This window comes from Erigeron canadensis, chromosome 5 (genome assembly GCF_010389155.1).
Source record: "Erigeron canadensis isolate Cc75 chromosome 5, C_canadensis_v1, whole genome shotgun sequence".
Lineage (NCBI taxonomy): Eukaryota > Viridiplantae > Streptophyta > Magnoliopsida > Asterales > Asteraceae > Erigeron > Erigeron canadensis.
In genome coordinates, this window is record NC_057765.1 from 32,963,889 (window position 1) to 32,980,124 (window position 16,236).

Below are 16,236 nucleotides of genomic sequence, written 5' to 3' on the forward strand. Positions count from 1 at the left end.
TAATGATGTATATGTTAATGTGTTTTAGATGTCAAAGATGATTAAATGTGTTGAATATGTCGAGAAGTAATCTCGTTAGGTTGTTTAAGCCTTAGATGTACATATCTAAAATGTAAGCTTTGAAACTTGTGTCCAGGTTTTAGGGGTTAACTAAATTAACCTAATTGATCATTATTCAGTTTTTAATCCCCTAATATCCTCTCCAAACCGTTCCCCCTCCTCTCCATTCGATTCCTTTGCAAGATCTTTCAAAACGTGTGATTTCGGGTGTGTTTGATCAAGTCTTTTGCATCCTTCTTGTAATCTACAAGTATTTGAGGTATTATTACATTCATGTCCTTTCAATCCCTTGATTCATTTCATAACTGATCTAGGTCTTTAGAGGGTTGATTGGAGTAAAAATCGTGAGTTTTAATCGATTCGGGAACCTAAAATGTTTATTATTGTGATGCAAATGAAGTAAAGGTTAATCAATGGTTTCATTGCATCATTATGATCTTAAAATGATGAATTGCGAGGTACAAAATTCGTTCATAAGGTTTGGGGTCGTTTGGGATGTGTTTGGTTAGGTTTTGGAGGTTAAATGGTTGTTTTTCACGTCTGGTCGTCGTAACTCCCGTTACGGTTGTGTAATTCCCGTTAGCTGAGTAACTTGTGATAACACCTACAGTCCTACACTGTAACTTCCGTTACAAATTTTCCTAACTCCCGTTAGGCCTGTAACGCCCGTTAGGGACTGATTTTGTTAACATTTTTAAAGGACCATAACTTTTGAACCGTAACTCCGTTTTTGACAAATTAAATAAACTATTCATGAAATCGTGAGTGAGTCTACTTTCTAATGGTAATTCTTTTAAAAGATTATTGTAATGTCAAAGTACCTGAAAGGATGAAATAGTGAGTGAAGGTAGAGTTTCGTCGAGTTCTGTGAGCTCTAAAGTATTAATCGAATGTCCGATGCTTCAAGCATTGTCATAGGTCATGTTTAAAGATATTTAGGCTTGATTCATGAACATAAGTAAGTAGGTACTTGTTTAGCTTATTATGGTCATTCAATAATTATAGGTAGTCAGGAATACTTGCAAAGCTCGGTAACTTACGTTATCATTTGTTGTACGCTTCTATGAGGTAAGATACACTACTTTGACACGCTGAGGGTTCAACAAAAACATGGTTTCATATAATAACTTCCCAAATGATATCTTGTTTGCTTATGGGTATTCGGGGTTACACGGGAGGTGATATGGGCTATGTAGATGAATATTGAAGCCTGAAATGCTACCCCATTGATACGAGAAGATATGTAATGGTATGATTTGCTATGAGATGATATGCATTGTTATGATATGCTATAAGATGATATGTTATGATGAGATGCTGTGAAATGCTACCTCGATGATATGAAATGATTTGTTTTGAGATGAGATGTTAAGATATGCTATGAAATATTATATAATGTCTTGAGATGTTTGAAATGTGATCACATGCTGATGATAAATGAAATGTGCATGAATGTATGGCTTGTTCATCTAGTTCACTAGACTTAATAAGTTGTTATGACACGTGCACGTTTAAGAGCCCAAACGTTAAGATGAATCATATGATATATGTCTGGGTAATGTAAACACTTAAACTATATGAGATGTGAAATCGAGCTCGTAACTTAGATGAAAGTATTAAGCTTAACCCGTACTTGCCCTTGCCCGGCGGGTGCGTAGATGTGGTTGCTCGGGTGGCTCCTTGCAACATGGTCAAAGATGTGAAGAGTAATACGGGAGGTCTGACCCACCCCATTTGTCTTGAACATACGGATTACTCTGGGATTAGCTTGTCATTCCTTAACGACATTGATGTAAAACCGTAAGGTTTGTCCATCTAGTCGGGTGTGACTTATGTCACAACTACAAAGATGTTAGATGTTATATGTTAAGATGTAAAAGATGACTAGACACATTTAGGATGACCCGTCCTATATGAAGATGTTTAATGTGATGATACAATATGTGAGATATAATGTATGATGTGATTTGTGTCTTAACAATTTCAAAAATGACTTTTCTATAATGTTTAAATGGACAATTGTTTTATTAATGATGTGTTATCTTACTTAGCTAATTCGTTAGCTAACACTTGTTCTTTTTAAACGTGTTGTACCCCCAGGTCCAACATTAGAGAGTAGGTAGATGTGAGAAGTGCGAGGCATGGGTAGATTGCAATGAGGATGGCTATAGTTACCCATAGTGGTTGCTTGCATTAGTCAATTGCTTTATGATTAGACATTTGACGGTTGTTTAATGTTGGGCAACCGCTGGGTTTTCATTTGAACTTGTTTTGATGATATAGCTAGTAACACCAATTAATAAATGAACTAAACAGATTTTGTTGGTTTGGTCTTTTAAAGTTTACTTCCGCTTTCTTTAACGCCGTTATGCAAAGATTTTTGGAAATCCATATTTTTAAATGACGGGTGTTACATTTTTATATCTAAAATATTCTTATTTTTTAATCCTAATTCCCCTATACACATAATTTATACTTTTATACTATTTAATAGATAAAACAACACTCTCTTTAAAAGTTATAGAGAAATTATCTAAAATAACATTAATGATTACAATATCAATCATTTATCCAAAATATCTTCATTAATCTTTTACATTAATTACCTTTACATTAATTATCTACACCACTCGACCCCGCCTCCACCACCAATAGTCGCCCCCACCAGCACACTGTTGCCGCCACAACCACCGTTGTATTACGCGAGTACCCATGCTAATTATATTATAAAAAGAATAACTCATTATTTATGGAAATGTTGAAACTTGTGTAATTTCCCTAAAAATATTTTTATTTACACTATCCACTTAACATTAATAGTTAAATTACACTATCAATCATTTTTCTTTTAAAATATCTCATTAACCCTTTAAATCAATTACTTTTACATCAATAACTTACACCATTCGACACCGCCTCCGCCACTAACAATCGCCCCCACCACTACACCGTCGCCGCAACGACTATTGCTGCATTGCGCGGGTACCATGCTAGTATTTATAAAACATTTACTAGTAAAATGTTTACAATCGATAATACTTAGATAACTTTTTATGGAGGTTCAACTGGTGGCTAACAGTAAAGTTCTTATTTTTTTTCAAAGACATATTTGTGATTATAAAAATTAAATTTGAAAATATATAAATTGAAATAAATTAATAAAATGATTGTAGTAAATCAAAATTTTAACTAAATTTATAGAATAAATATTAACTTATATTAATCATTTTGTATATTGAATTTGCATACTTTTTAATAATGGGTTATAATTTTTATAAGTATACTAAAAAGTAATGTAAATAATATACAAGTTATTATACAAGTTAGTTATGCACAATATGTACAAATCAATTATGCATAAACTCTTAATTCTCTACAAACTAGAATATATTACCTTTTAACGACAAGATACTAATTTTAACTTGTTTTTATCTTTTTAATCTTTAAATTACATAGATTTTCACTTTTGCCTCTTGACTTTACTAACTGTTTTCTTGTACCCTAACTTATATTATTTTAGAATTTATTCATTCCCAACTTAGCCATTATTTTTTTCAAAATTTATTTTCTAAAGTTCTAATGTATTATTGTTATTTTTAAAAATCATTAAATACTTCAATGTATTTTTTAAATTGTCATCTTTAAAAATGGTTAATTATTTTGGTTGGTAATGTTGCCGTTGTCATCACCATTTTCGCCACTATATCGCTATTGTTGTCGGTTATTTCAATTACATTTGTATGCATACACTTACAACTTGAGAAGTTATAGCTTTAAAGTATGAGGTATTACCTTATTATGCATAAGTTTTGATAAAATATCTCGATCTTTTATTTTTATATAATTTTTTTAATAATTGTTTATGTATTTCATAGTTCTGTCGCCAACAATCCGGAACTAATATTTGTTAGTGACTTTACCATGTTTGTAAAAATCATCTTTCGCGGCAATGTACGAGATAAAATACTAGTTTATACTACGAAGAAAAGTGCTCGTGCATTGCGGCATACATCATATAGTGTGATAGTCAAATGCTTTATCCGTAAGGGCTCCACCCTCACATTTAAAAATTCGTCAAAGTATATCGAATGACATCTCTGATGAAATAACATGAAATTAAAAGAACATCCATATAATTTTTATAATTTATCGATATACGGTTTTTGAGATAAAAGATTTTGAATGAATTAGATGAATAAAATGATTTATGGATGAGAGAAAAAAAATGAGTAGTTGAAATTTGAGGAGAGAGAAGAAAATGAGTGATTAAGATTTAATAGTAATATAGGTATATTAATTAAAGATGTTTAAATTAGTAAATAAAAGAAAATGATATTTTAGGTACTTTAAATCATGAATTAAAATTTTTAAAAAAGACCAAATGCTTTTATAACATAGTATAAATACATTGCAATTTTTTACCATAAAACTCAAATAACATGTTTCTATTATTAGTTGACTTTTCCCATATTAATAGACATAAATTATTTCTCCTTTCTGTATTATCCCTGACTAAAATATAAATTAAATAATAATAAAAAGTTCCCTAAAATTAAATTTAGGGCTATACCCATTATTCCTCCACAAATTCTCTCTCTAAAACACACACACACACACACTTGAATCACTGCAAATTATTTATGTCGGTAAGAATTATATATTTTGTCTTAAATCCAATTATTATTATTATTGTTTATATTATTATTTTTTTGCTCATAGTTAAAGATCGATATCTATCCATCTATTGATTATATGTTTGTTATCTTTGCGTGTAGGTATATGTGTATGTATCTGTTTGTGAATGGACTAATTACTTGTTAATCATGATTATGTACTTTTGATTGATCATGTGTTAATTAAGTTTTTGTAGTATTTTCATGATTGAATATAGGAAAAAATTATGCAAAATGGATGTTGGGAGTTTGTTTGTTTGTTTGTTTTTTTTTTTTTAAAGGAAAATAAAAATCTTTTTCGAGGAGATGATGTTTAGCGAAAATGTTTAGTCTTCGAAACGAGCTGTATATGTGTAAAGTATGAAACTTGATGTGTATGATTAAGTTTGGTATGTACATGTCACTTCAGTTTTGTAAGTGCTTAGAGGATGTGGTATGGCATGAATAGGTGTTGGCGTCGTCTTAGTTGTTGATCATGTATGGAGTTGGTCGGCTACGTTGTCCTCGGCTTCCTTTTGTCTAGTGTCGTCCCTTTTTTCTTTCCTCCTGACATAAGCATAAATATAATCTATACTATCTTATAAAAATTATAGGGGTGGTGTTGAAAGTTCAGAATTTTTGGGACATGAAAATTTACCAACTTACCTCTCCCTTAAAACAAAACACAAATATCCCCATTCTCTCTTTCTCTCTAACAAAAACACAAACTATTCTCTCTTTCTATATACCAAAACAACACACATCCCCTTTATTTCCGTCAATAACCACCGCCGTCGTCCATCATCACCAACACCCTGGTCACCGCCGTCCATGGTATCCGCCGCAACGCGTGGGTACCATGCTCGTGTATATATATATATATATATATTATATTAATATAGCAAGGGTGTCCTCGGCTTCAGCATCACCCGATGATGATAACAGGGTTTTAAGTGATGTAGTGGGGAAAGTATTGTGGCGTCTGGTGTCATCCGACAACGATATCTGATTCTCTTATTGCATAAAAATGTGCTTAAAATGACCACAACTTCACCTTATTTTGATATAAAAAATTGTGCTTTCCTACAAAAATAGGCTAAAACGCAACAATTTACAAATGATGTCCACACAGTGATATGTGGAAACATCACCATATTTGGAAATTTCTCCTTGACGGAACTGATTTAGCCGGCCCCAAAGTTGTATCTTGCGGGGTTTGAACTTGGGGGCTAAACTGAAGAATATCAATGCCGAAACATTGAGTTAGTCCCCCTTGGTGTTCCCTCTAAATCGGATAATGTTATATCTTTAATTTTGGTTTTTTTGGGTATCCGTATATCACAAATAGCCAAATAGGTATGTATTGTGGATGTGTGGGAATTGGTATTTATGTGTTCTTGAGTGTTTCATATGTAATGTTGACTTCAAGAATGTCATTGTTTTTATATGTGTTTGATGGCGTTTTGTACCCAAAAAGATTGAAGTTAATGCTAAAGAAGTTTAGTATATGTATGCATTGGTAGGAGGAGAAGGGTAGGCCGTTGCCGAAGTTTGGAGATTGGGATGTAAATGATCCTGCTTCAGCTGAAGGATTCACTGTAATTTTTAATAAAGCCAGGGATGAGAAGAAAACAGGTGGTAACACAGACTCACCCTCAAATGTAGATCCTGGTTTAAAGCATACTGGTGCACCTGTAAAAAAAACCCCAGCTGTAAGTAGCTAGTTAACCTTTGTATCTTATAGTTTTATTTGATACTGTTTTAGTTGTTTAATGTGATAATTGTGTGTAATGAGTTCTTTTTCCCGATTGTATGTGGACAGAGAGCATAGAAACTTGTATTATGTCATGAAAATTTAGGGATGCAACACTAAGTACACACTACACAGACATTCACTAATCTGTGACACCCATATCACATGCTACATGGACGGTTGTAACATAATAAAAGTACATGTACAGTCATAACCATTATCGCTCTAGGAGGATTAAGCTTGGAGTCTACATTATAAGTCCCATACCTCCCAACTGAAATGGTTGATACTAATATTTGAAATGTTAGTGGTGCGTGTTTTCCCCTTGACAACTAAACACAAATTCAAAATTTACAAAGGTTTTCTATAGACAAAAAAACCCTTTATATCTTCTTGGAAATGAAAAATTAGAAAAAGTTTTCTGTAACTAAATGCAACCTGAAATTTTCCAATTTAAACTTTATTTTGTTGTATATAGTTCCCTCTAGTGTTGCTGGAAGAATTAGTATAGTTAGACCTTATTCAAATGTAAACATAGACTTTGTGCTTCTTTGGACATATAAATCCTACCACAACTTTTGTATAACCTTTCACAAGAAATAGTTTGACATCTTTGTTTAACGATTTAGTAGCTGTATAGCTGGGTTGGGGGTTGATGTTTGAAGTTTTCGATATTTCTGGTAGTTGTCTTTTTCCTTGCATATTCTGCTTTTACTTTTCTTGGGGTTCAAAAAGGTTGCATTTTTATGTAATTCACTACCAGATTTGATTTTGAACAATTTTATAGGCTATTTTAACAATTTTCTTTTGAGTTGGGGAATGGCTTTGCAATTTTACAATCATTTTGCAGTCGATTAAGTAATATTTTAGTGTATCTGAAGCGATTTGAATTCCCATCTTGTGAATTGTAAAGATTCATTGGTTGACATGTAGATGGTAGTTTATGGAAATTACATTATTCTGACCATCTCTTTTTCACTTTTTTTATCTGCAGAAAAAATGGTGTTGCTGCATGCAAGCACCTCATACTGAATCCTGACGTGGTCGTTATCCTGTCCAACAGGCATTCGGGGGCCTAGCTTGGCCTCACAAACTTTTACTTTCATCTTGTGTGTAATAGAGTGAGTCTTCTTGATGGGGGAACGGGAACGGGAAAGGGAAGATTTTCAAATATGTCTATATTACATATTCTACAGTTCTCTACTTTTCTGTGTGTTGTATGCTATCAATTTAAAGCAGGGTCATGTGTAGTCGTTTCGACCAATTGCTTTGGTTATACTATCAGAAACTTTAATGGTACCTGAATATGCGATGGATGGTAATTCTTCAATAGCTTGGTCTTGTGATATGTAATTCTTCAATAGCTTGGTCTTGTGATATGTAATTATGTATAGTATTTGTCAAGACTGTCATATTGGGTCAACCTTGTTTGGTCTTTGTTTGAGTTGGAAAGTTCCATCAGTTAATGTTTTACTTTGATTTGGGACAGTTAGGTATGGTCCATATTCTTGAAAATCTGTAAAACTTGATTTAAGAAATCCTGAATGAAAATGAAACGTATTTCCTATTGATTAGATGATCTTTTTTTTTTTTTTTGTGTATTTAGCTAGGTTTTGCTCAATTGGTAAGAGTTGGTAGCATGAATTCTCGTCTCAAGAAATTTTTGGCACATTTGTTTACATTCAACCTTTTAGCATAAAAAGATTAGTGCGATACACGTTTTGCTCCACATGTATGATTGATATCTTTTAACTCGGCAAAGACATAAGTGTGTGTTTGGCTAGGGTAAACTTCTTTTCGTCAATTGAAGGTGAATTGTGTTTTCCATCTATGAAAACCATTTAAAAAAAAAAAGATTAATCACTCAATCATTAATGAACTTTTCTTTAGGCCCCCTAACTATCTGACCCCCAAACCTGAGTTTTATTTTAAAGATTAATAGATTAGGTCTTCTTATCTAACAAAACAGCCGCATAAGTAGCGTTGGATGTAACCATTTCTCTCACAGTACGTAGCATGTATAAATATAATATTTCCATGGGATAAAACTCTTTTTTTTTTCACAATACGTAACAGGTAAGAATGTAATATTTCCATAGGATAAAACTCTGGGGATTATTCCAAATTACAATGAAAAACAACATACCAACCAAAAAGCAGCCAACCAACAATGCCAACGACTTGCGACTTTCACATTAGTCAAATACCTTTTTTTTTTTCTTTTTCATTGCTTAAGTTTTTATGCTAATTCACTAGGCTTCCGAAATTGCTATTGTTTTAAGGCCTTCTAAAGCTTAAGTTGACACTATACACACAAGGACATTGTATAGGTGGTGCAAAGCTCGACACTTCTATGTAGGGATGGTATCGGTGCCAATACCGTACCGAATCGTACTGATACTGAAAAATACCGAAATCGAAAAACCCCAAAACCCTTTACTGAATACCGTACCGGGATTTTCGGTTCCGTACCTATTTGGTACCGTATTTACCATAAAAAGTGTTTGGAACCAAGTCCCTAACAATTAACTATATATGTAGAACTAAAATTGTAACAGATTTGATTCAATTGTATGCAAAAAGACGATGCATACTTTTCAGGAGTGTCGTATACAAGACCTTTGTCTTGATTGAGTGTATGTCTAGAGTCTAGACACATACCACAAGGATCAAAGTAAATTAGCAATTAAGCCAATAAAACTTGAAGGCTGATGTTATATTTACATGATCAAAATTCAAGGGCCTGTAACATTTGGTAGCCGTATAACTTCCATATCTATGGTATAGATTATCTTTGTACTAACACGAGCATGGTACCCGCGCAATGCGGTCGGCGGAAGTGGAAACGACGGTCTAGTATTGTCGGTGACGGTATTATTTTTGGTGGTGACGGTGTCAAGTCTCAAATGGTGTAAGTTGAGTGGAATATTTAAAAAGATAAAGGCTTAAAGTATTAATTATTAAAATAAATGTCAAGGACAATTATGGTAATTCAAAAACAGAAATTACTAAAAATAAAAAAGTTTGATTTATAAGGGAGTAGAGATTATGAACTTTAAATAAATATTTTTTACATAACAAAATTAAACATAACTATAATTATACACAATACAGTGAATACACCATATGTCTATAAATATATACTACATGTTTTGGAAAAACTTAATTTTGGTACTACTAATCGGCGTACCGAACCGGTACCGAACCGATTGGTACCGAAACCGATTTCATCAAATCTCTAAAACTTATACCGATACCGAATCCCTATCGGTACCGATTTTCAGTACCGGTACGGTACCGGTTCGATTTTGATATTTCAATAATTATGCTCATCCATGCACCTTGGTTTTTTGTATTAACATCAATACGTGATAGACGAGAGAATTAGGTATAATGATCCGGTTATGGTTTTCCAAACTTGGTGAGTTGTGAGTTGACACCACTTGGGCCTAAGAGCGGAGAGAATAGAGTGAGGACTCAATGCCATTAAAAAAGGTAAAAAACAAATAGAGTGAACTCATAGGTGTTGGTTAATTACTTAGTTTCTAAGAATTATTTATTCGATAAATAATAATTATAAATTATGTATTGACCAACTAAAATGAAAACTAATTAACATAAATTAATCTATACAGTACATTGTCATCTTATTCTGATATTAACAATATCAACTAAAATTTAGTGTGCCGGAATGCAATAAACTATGCCAAAAAGGTTATAGTGTGCACGAACTGACGTTTTTTTATTGTATGCATAAACTTAATAAAAAGTTTATATCATACAACTTTTTGTGACCGACCAATAAAAACTTTACACGTGGCTTGTTCAAAAATTTTTTTTTTACACGTGGCAGCTTATACAGGCTGCCACGTATACACATTGTATGATTTGAACATTTTTACTAAGTTTATGCATACAATAGAAAAAAAACGTTAGTTCATGCACACTATAACCTTATGGACATAGTTTGTTACATTCCGGCACACTAATCCCTATCAACTAACTGTTATTATCCGTTTATCAACTATACGCACTAAAAACTCTATAATAATTATCATCTTGTAATGCACGGGCATTGATATACGCACTAAAAACTCTATAATAATTATCATCTTGTAATGCACGGGCATTGATTCTAGTTAATCGAGATACTCATGACAAAACTTCTTGATATGATGATGTTCGCTTATTTTTACCCGTTTACATATGCGCACTTGTATGTATCTCTGTTTGAGTACGAAATAATAATTCGGCAAAAAGAGAAAAAATAGTTGGATGTGACATTGTGATATATAGGCGTATAGCTAGCATGTGGGGCCGAAAACAAAGAATTATGCTTTTGGAGTTTTTCATTCTCTAAAGTAGTTGTTACTAGTCAAATATATACGAGTATAAATTAAGTTTCTGCTTTCGCTATACAACAGTTGTTACATACCACGTTTAAAAATATTTGTGTTAATATTTCGCTTTAGTATTAGTTAATCCGTGTCTACTCTATATAATGGGTATTATAACTAGAGGGGTACCCACGCCATGTAACGACGACGAGCAGTGGTGACATCGGTGATGTGATTATTAATGTAAAAGTGATTGGTGTAAAAAATGTGATATAGTTATTTGAAGGATTGAATATATGTTATAAATAATTTCATTAAAGTATTATAAAATCACTATGTGGGTCCCAGATGTGAGTTTTTTCCCAATGCCTCATCTCAAGATAATTTCCATGAGGCGGAGGTTGGAAATCCAACAAATCGCTGGTTAAAATTATTTCCATCACGTTTGAATCAAAACTAAAATTTTTTTTAAAAAAAGTAAATAAAAAAAATTATATTTTAGGTAATTAATTCCTTATTTGAGAATAAGGAAAGATAATTTATTTTATAAAAAAAAAAAAAAGAGTAAAAGATAAATCATGCTCATAATTAATTGAATTTTAAGTTCCAATTTACATTTAGCTTTAGTTTTAGTTTACCAAAATTTTACTACTTATTGTTTTGGGTAAAATAAATAACAAAACCCAATCAGTAAAAAAAGTCTCACTAGTGACTACCTTTTAACACACGGGTATGAAATTGCCTAAAAGGCAGAGCTCAAAAGAACGCCATACCATTGTACAACCATCGATGCATAAGGTACAACATCCATTTCATTATTTTATAGATTCATTCAACCTTACTTGGCTCCCTCTCACACTGATTTGTTAATTTTTACATATTTATAATTTATTAATTTATATATATATATATATATCTCCCTGACTTTTTTAGTATTTTGCATACATTCAAAGACATTTTTTCATCTGTGTATCAAACCCCCTTTTTGAATCTTTGTTGGTACTATTCTCTATCCCTTGTATATATAATTTTTTTGTGTTATTTCTTTAATTTGGGTGTTTAAAAAGACCATCTTTTTGTTTGTTAATCACTGTAAGATTTGATTATTTTAAAATCTTAAGGCTTTTGCAACTATCTTGTCTTTTTTTCATTCTGGGTATGATCTTTTTTGAATAATTTTAAAAGGGTATTTTTTTTTTAATTATTTTTCATTAACTGGTCTTGATCATGCAAGTGTATAATTTTTACTAAAGATTTCTTGAATTTTTAAAAAAATATATATATGTTTTACCTTGTGTTATACATATGGATTGAGGAGGTCTTTCTGGAGCAGTCTGTCTGTCCTTAGGTGGAGGTATGACTGTTTATATCACACCTCCCATATCCCGGCTTTTGCGCGATTGGGTATCGTTGTCCTTGTTGTTACAGACCTAGAGTTAATATAATGATACCTTTCTATATGTATGTTTTTAGGGTGGTTCAAAATTTAATTTTTGGGTGTTAATTTTGAAAAGAATTTAATTTTTTGAAGTTTATGTGTTGGTTTTTTGTATGCAGTCATGTCAACTTGGTAAAATGCCTATTTTCCATTTAAATGATGCTTCTTTTTTTTTAATGAATATGTATGTATAGATGCTAATATGGTTATGTCATTTATATTATTTTTGCAGGGCTTTTGAGTTTGTTAGGCTGCTATCAAAAAGTAATTTGAGTGAAGACTATTCCTATATAACCAGGTATGGTTTTCCCATGGTTGTTATCTACTTTTTTGTATAAGTCACCTTTTGAGTAAAAAAGTGGATTTGGGATGTTTACTTCTGTGCTAGTTATAGCTATTTGATATTGTATACTTTTGTGGTAGCAATTAGAGTATTAGACATAAAGTTATGGTGCAAATGGTTATACTTGTATGTTTTAGTGATTTTGAATAGATACTGTTTAGTATTGTTTGAAAGTTGTGTGATTTTGATGGGTGTTTATGCAAGACATTTGAATGTTTACAGTTTTCTTGTTTATAAATGAGAGGAATGAATTACGAATGCACTTATAGAGCAACAGTTATGTATGGAAACTTTGTTTAGTTGTTACTAACTACTAAGTACTAACATGAACACCCTATTGTTAAGTTATTTATCGTTCTCATTGTGCGGGACCAATTAATATGATGCGGTAAAAAGTATTGGGCCCATTCCGAGGAACGAAAATGAACCTGTGAACTTGAGAATCAAATAAACGATATCAATGGGCTTTTTTTAAAGGACTTCCTTTGTATAATTGGTGCTCGTGAGGAATAGAAAATGTTATGTTTTCCTTTTTATGTTGATGTAAAATTAATGCCTTCATGTCCATTTTGAAGCAGTATGGTCGCAAAAGATCGTCAAAGCAAAACCGACTCTCCAAAAGTGGAGGTTGGAGAGATCGACACCAGGGCACCTTTTCAATCCGTCAAGGATGCTGTCAATCTTTTTGGTGAAGGTGCTTTTTCAGGTGAAAAACCTGCCATCAAGAAGATAAAGCCTCAATCTGCTGAGGTATGTTGTTTGTTTTTCTTTGGATTTATACTAAGGGGGTGTTTGGATGTGTGCTATGGACCTGACTATTTGAGTAATAAGTTTATAATATTTAGGCATTTAGCTAAATAGATTCAGATCTGTTCTCTGATTAAAGGGTTAAGTAGTTGGTTTTTGGTAACCAGTTGCATGCTATCCGGAAAATAATACCAATTATAATATGGTAAACGAAATCACCAATTTACTGCTTAATTGAACCTTATATAAAGTAGACTTCACGCCATCTCACGCATCATCTACTTTCTTCAGCAAGATTGTTTGTTGTGATCATTATTTACATAAACTTTCTAAATAATTAGAACCTCTTAAATACTCATAAAGATCATCTTATTATCCGATTATCGAGCCTTAAGCATAAAAGCAAACAGTATTTCCACAACTGGTTCTGACTATCATTATCACACATCCATACACATTGTAACTTGCAATTTTAGTTATATTTGAGGAATAAGGTTTTCAGAAAATTTTGTTTATGAATGTAGAGGGTCTTGGTGAAGGAAACGAAGCTCCACTTGGCACAGAAAGAGCTTGATAAGTTAAAGGAACAGTTAAAGAGTGCTGAAACTACGAAAACTGGTGCACTTACGGAGCTCGAACGAGCCAAAAGGACTGTTGATGATCTTAAACACAAGCTGGAAGTTATTAATGCGGCAAAGGAGTCAGCAATTAAAGAAGCAGAAGTAGCAAAGAATCAGGTGAAACATCTTGATGTTGGAGACACAAATGTTTCAAAACAAGATCTGGAAAACACAAAAGAACAGTATGCTGCTGTGTTTACAGAACTCGATTCTGCCAAACAAGAACTAAGACGAATCCGTCATGATCATGAGGCAGCGTTGGATGAAAAAACTGCTGCTATTAATCAAGAAATAGAAGCCAAGCTAACAAAAAACTCAAATTTGGATCGAGCCGGTGAGGTATCAAAGGAGATAATGTCTGTTCAAAAGACTATTGAGCAGGTGAAGCTGGCAACAATGGAAGTACAGCAAGAACAAGAAAAGATATATTCTGCGAAGAATGTTCAAAAACTTGCTCATAAAGCAGCACTGGAAGAGTCTGCAAAGAAATTACTTGCTTTACGTGAACGGGTTGACCCAGAAATGTCGAAAGATCTCGAAAGCCAATTTGCAGAAACGACATCTGAGATAAAAAGATTGCAAGCAGAGATGGAGAATGCAAGGGCTTCAGATCTTGATTCGTTGAAGAACGTGACCATGGAGCTTGATGGTGCTAAAGAGTCGTTGCAGAAAGTTCTTGAAGAAGAAAGCTCGTTAAAAAGCTTGTTGGAATCTTTAAAGATTGAGCTCGAGAGTGTTAAGAAGGAACATGAAGAATTGAAAGAAAAAGAAGCAGAGACTGAATCTGTGGCCGCAAATCTGAATGCCAGGCTACAAAAAAGCAAGATAGATCTTGAAACAGCTCATTTTGAAGAAGCTAAGGTCACTGATTCTTCCGATGAAATGATGTTGACTTATCAACAATTGATTTCTGAGAGTGAAAATGCAAAACGGGAATCGGAAGAGATGAAGGAGAAAGCTGAAGAGTTGAAGAAAGAAGCAGAAGCAATGGCAGTGGCTTTGGAAGAAGCAGAAAGTAAACTTACAATTGCTTTACAAGAAGCCGATGAAGCAAAAAAAGCCGAATCAAAAGCTCTCGAGGACATAAAGGTAATTTCTGAAAGAACCGATGCTGCACGCGCATCAACTTCCGGGTCAGGATCGAAAATCACGATCTCTCAAGAAGAATATGAGTCATTGATCAGGAAAGTCGAGGAATCAGAGAAGTTAGCAGGGATGAAAATGGAAGCAGCAATGGCACAGGTGGAGGCTGTGAGAGCTAGTGAGAAAGAAGCAGTGAAGAGACTAGAAGCGGCACAAAAGGAGATTGATGAAATGAAAGCTAAAACCGAGGCTGCACTAAAGAGTGCAGAGATGGCAGAGGCTGCCAAGAAAGCGGTGGAAGGAGAGCTTAAAAGGTGGAGGGAAAAGGAACAGAAGAAAGCCGCAGAAGCCGCAGCTTTAATCCTTCAAGAAACACAAATGCAGCAGACACCATCTTCACCTTCAACCCCGGTTTACAAGCAGAGTCCCCCACAAAAGCAAAAGACGAAAAAAGTGCTTGGCAGCAATCTCAGTGGCATCTTCCACAGGAAGAAATCGCAGGTTGATGGTGGATCTTCTCCTTCATATTTGCCTGGTGAGAAGCCCATGTAATTAGCTCTGAAAGTGTTTGTGTTTTGCTTGGAGTGTACGAGTGGTTGGTGTGTATATTGTTGAACCTAACTTGAGAATGAAAGCTCGTGTTTTTGTGAACGACAAGAAAATGACACCCGAGTGACCAAAACTTTTGGTAACTCGGGTATCTAGTATATGAGAGATTTGAACTCGGAATCATTAAATTATTACTCATGAGTTTTTTTACTTAACTTCAGATTGTTTGTTTCAAGCACCATCATAAAACTCACAAATGGCTACCTCAAGAATGCCAACATGTTAGAAAAGTTTACTCATGACATACTTCATCTAGTTTTATTTTCCTTTTTTAATATGTAAATTTATTTTTATACGTTAGTAGTTAGTATTTAAGGGAAAAAAAACATATATCGATTACAAATTACTTTCTACTCAAATGACACCTCTATCCTTTGCCATTTATGACATGTATGGCAAAAACTCCGTGCAGAGTTGCAGTTGCATGAAATTAAGTTTATGATTTTCGTAAGTTTAAGGTTACTTGTTTGGTTAAAAAAAACTTCTAATAGTTAATGGTTTTTATAAGTTCTCGCACTATAAGTTACTTGGAATTAGGTTCTGAAAAATACTTCGATCGTTTGGAAACATACTTTACCTAAATACCGAATAAGT

General features: G+C 33.3%; 2 protein-coding genes across 5 annotated transcripts; both read left to right on the forward strand.

Annotated features, from left to right (window-relative positions):
- The first annotated feature begins 4,597 nt into the window (after positions 1 to 4,597).
- LOC122600099 (protein NOI4-like) lies at positions 4,598 to 8,039 on the forward strand. Its single transcript, XM_043772758.1, has 3 exons — positions 4,598 to 4,706; positions 6,236 to 6,424; positions 7,460 to 8,039. Exons 1-3 carry the CDS (start codon positions 4,701 to 4,703, stop codon positions 7,502 to 7,504), a joined length of 240 nt encoding a protein of 79 aa, XP_043628693.1. The 5' UTR covers positions 4,598 to 4,700; the 3' UTR covers positions 7,505 to 8,039.
- Positions 8,040 to 11,585: 3,546 nt separating this feature from the next.
- On the forward strand, positions 11,586 to 15,797 carry LOC122599339 (WEB family protein At5g55860). 4 transcript variants are annotated; one of them, XM_043771837.1, is made up of 4 exons: positions 11,586 to 11,600; positions 12,473 to 12,538; positions 13,162 to 13,333; positions 13,855 to 15,797. In XM_043771837.1, the coding sequence occupies exons 3-4, from the start codon at positions 13,163 to 13,165 to the stop codon at positions 15,583 to 15,585; spliced, it is 1,902 nt and encodes a 633-aa protein (XP_043627772.1). In that variant the 5' UTR covers positions 11,586 to 11,600; positions 12,473 to 12,538; position 13,162; the 3' UTR covers positions 15,586 to 15,797. The 4 variants fall into 4 exon arrangements, with proteins under 4 accessions (XP_043627772.1, XP_043627771.1, XP_043627775.1 ...); XM_043771836.1 differs by lacking the exon at positions 11,586 to 11,600 and adding an exon at positions 11,723 to 11,801; XM_043771840.1 differs by lacking the exon at positions 11,586 to 11,600 and adding an exon at positions 11,783 to 11,797.
- The last annotated feature ends 439 nt before the right edge of the window (positions 15,798 to 16,236 follow it).

Excerpts from the sequence above, each read along its gene's own strand:
- LOC122600099 (XM_043772758.1), top strand. Across the intron at positions 6,425-7,459 it reads CTGTAAAAAAAACCCCAGCT|AAAAAATGGTGTTGCTGCAT; the intron begins GTAAGTAGCTAG and ends TTTTATCTGCAG.
- LOC122599339 (XM_043771837.1), top strand. The coding sequence starts at position 13,163 with ATGGTCGCAAAAGATCGTCAAAGCAAAACCGACTCTCCAAAAGTGGAG. Across the intron at positions 13,334-13,854 it reads TAAAGCCTCAATCTGCTGAG|AGGGTCTTGGTGAAGGAAAC; the intron begins GTATGTTGTTTG and ends TTATGAATGTAG.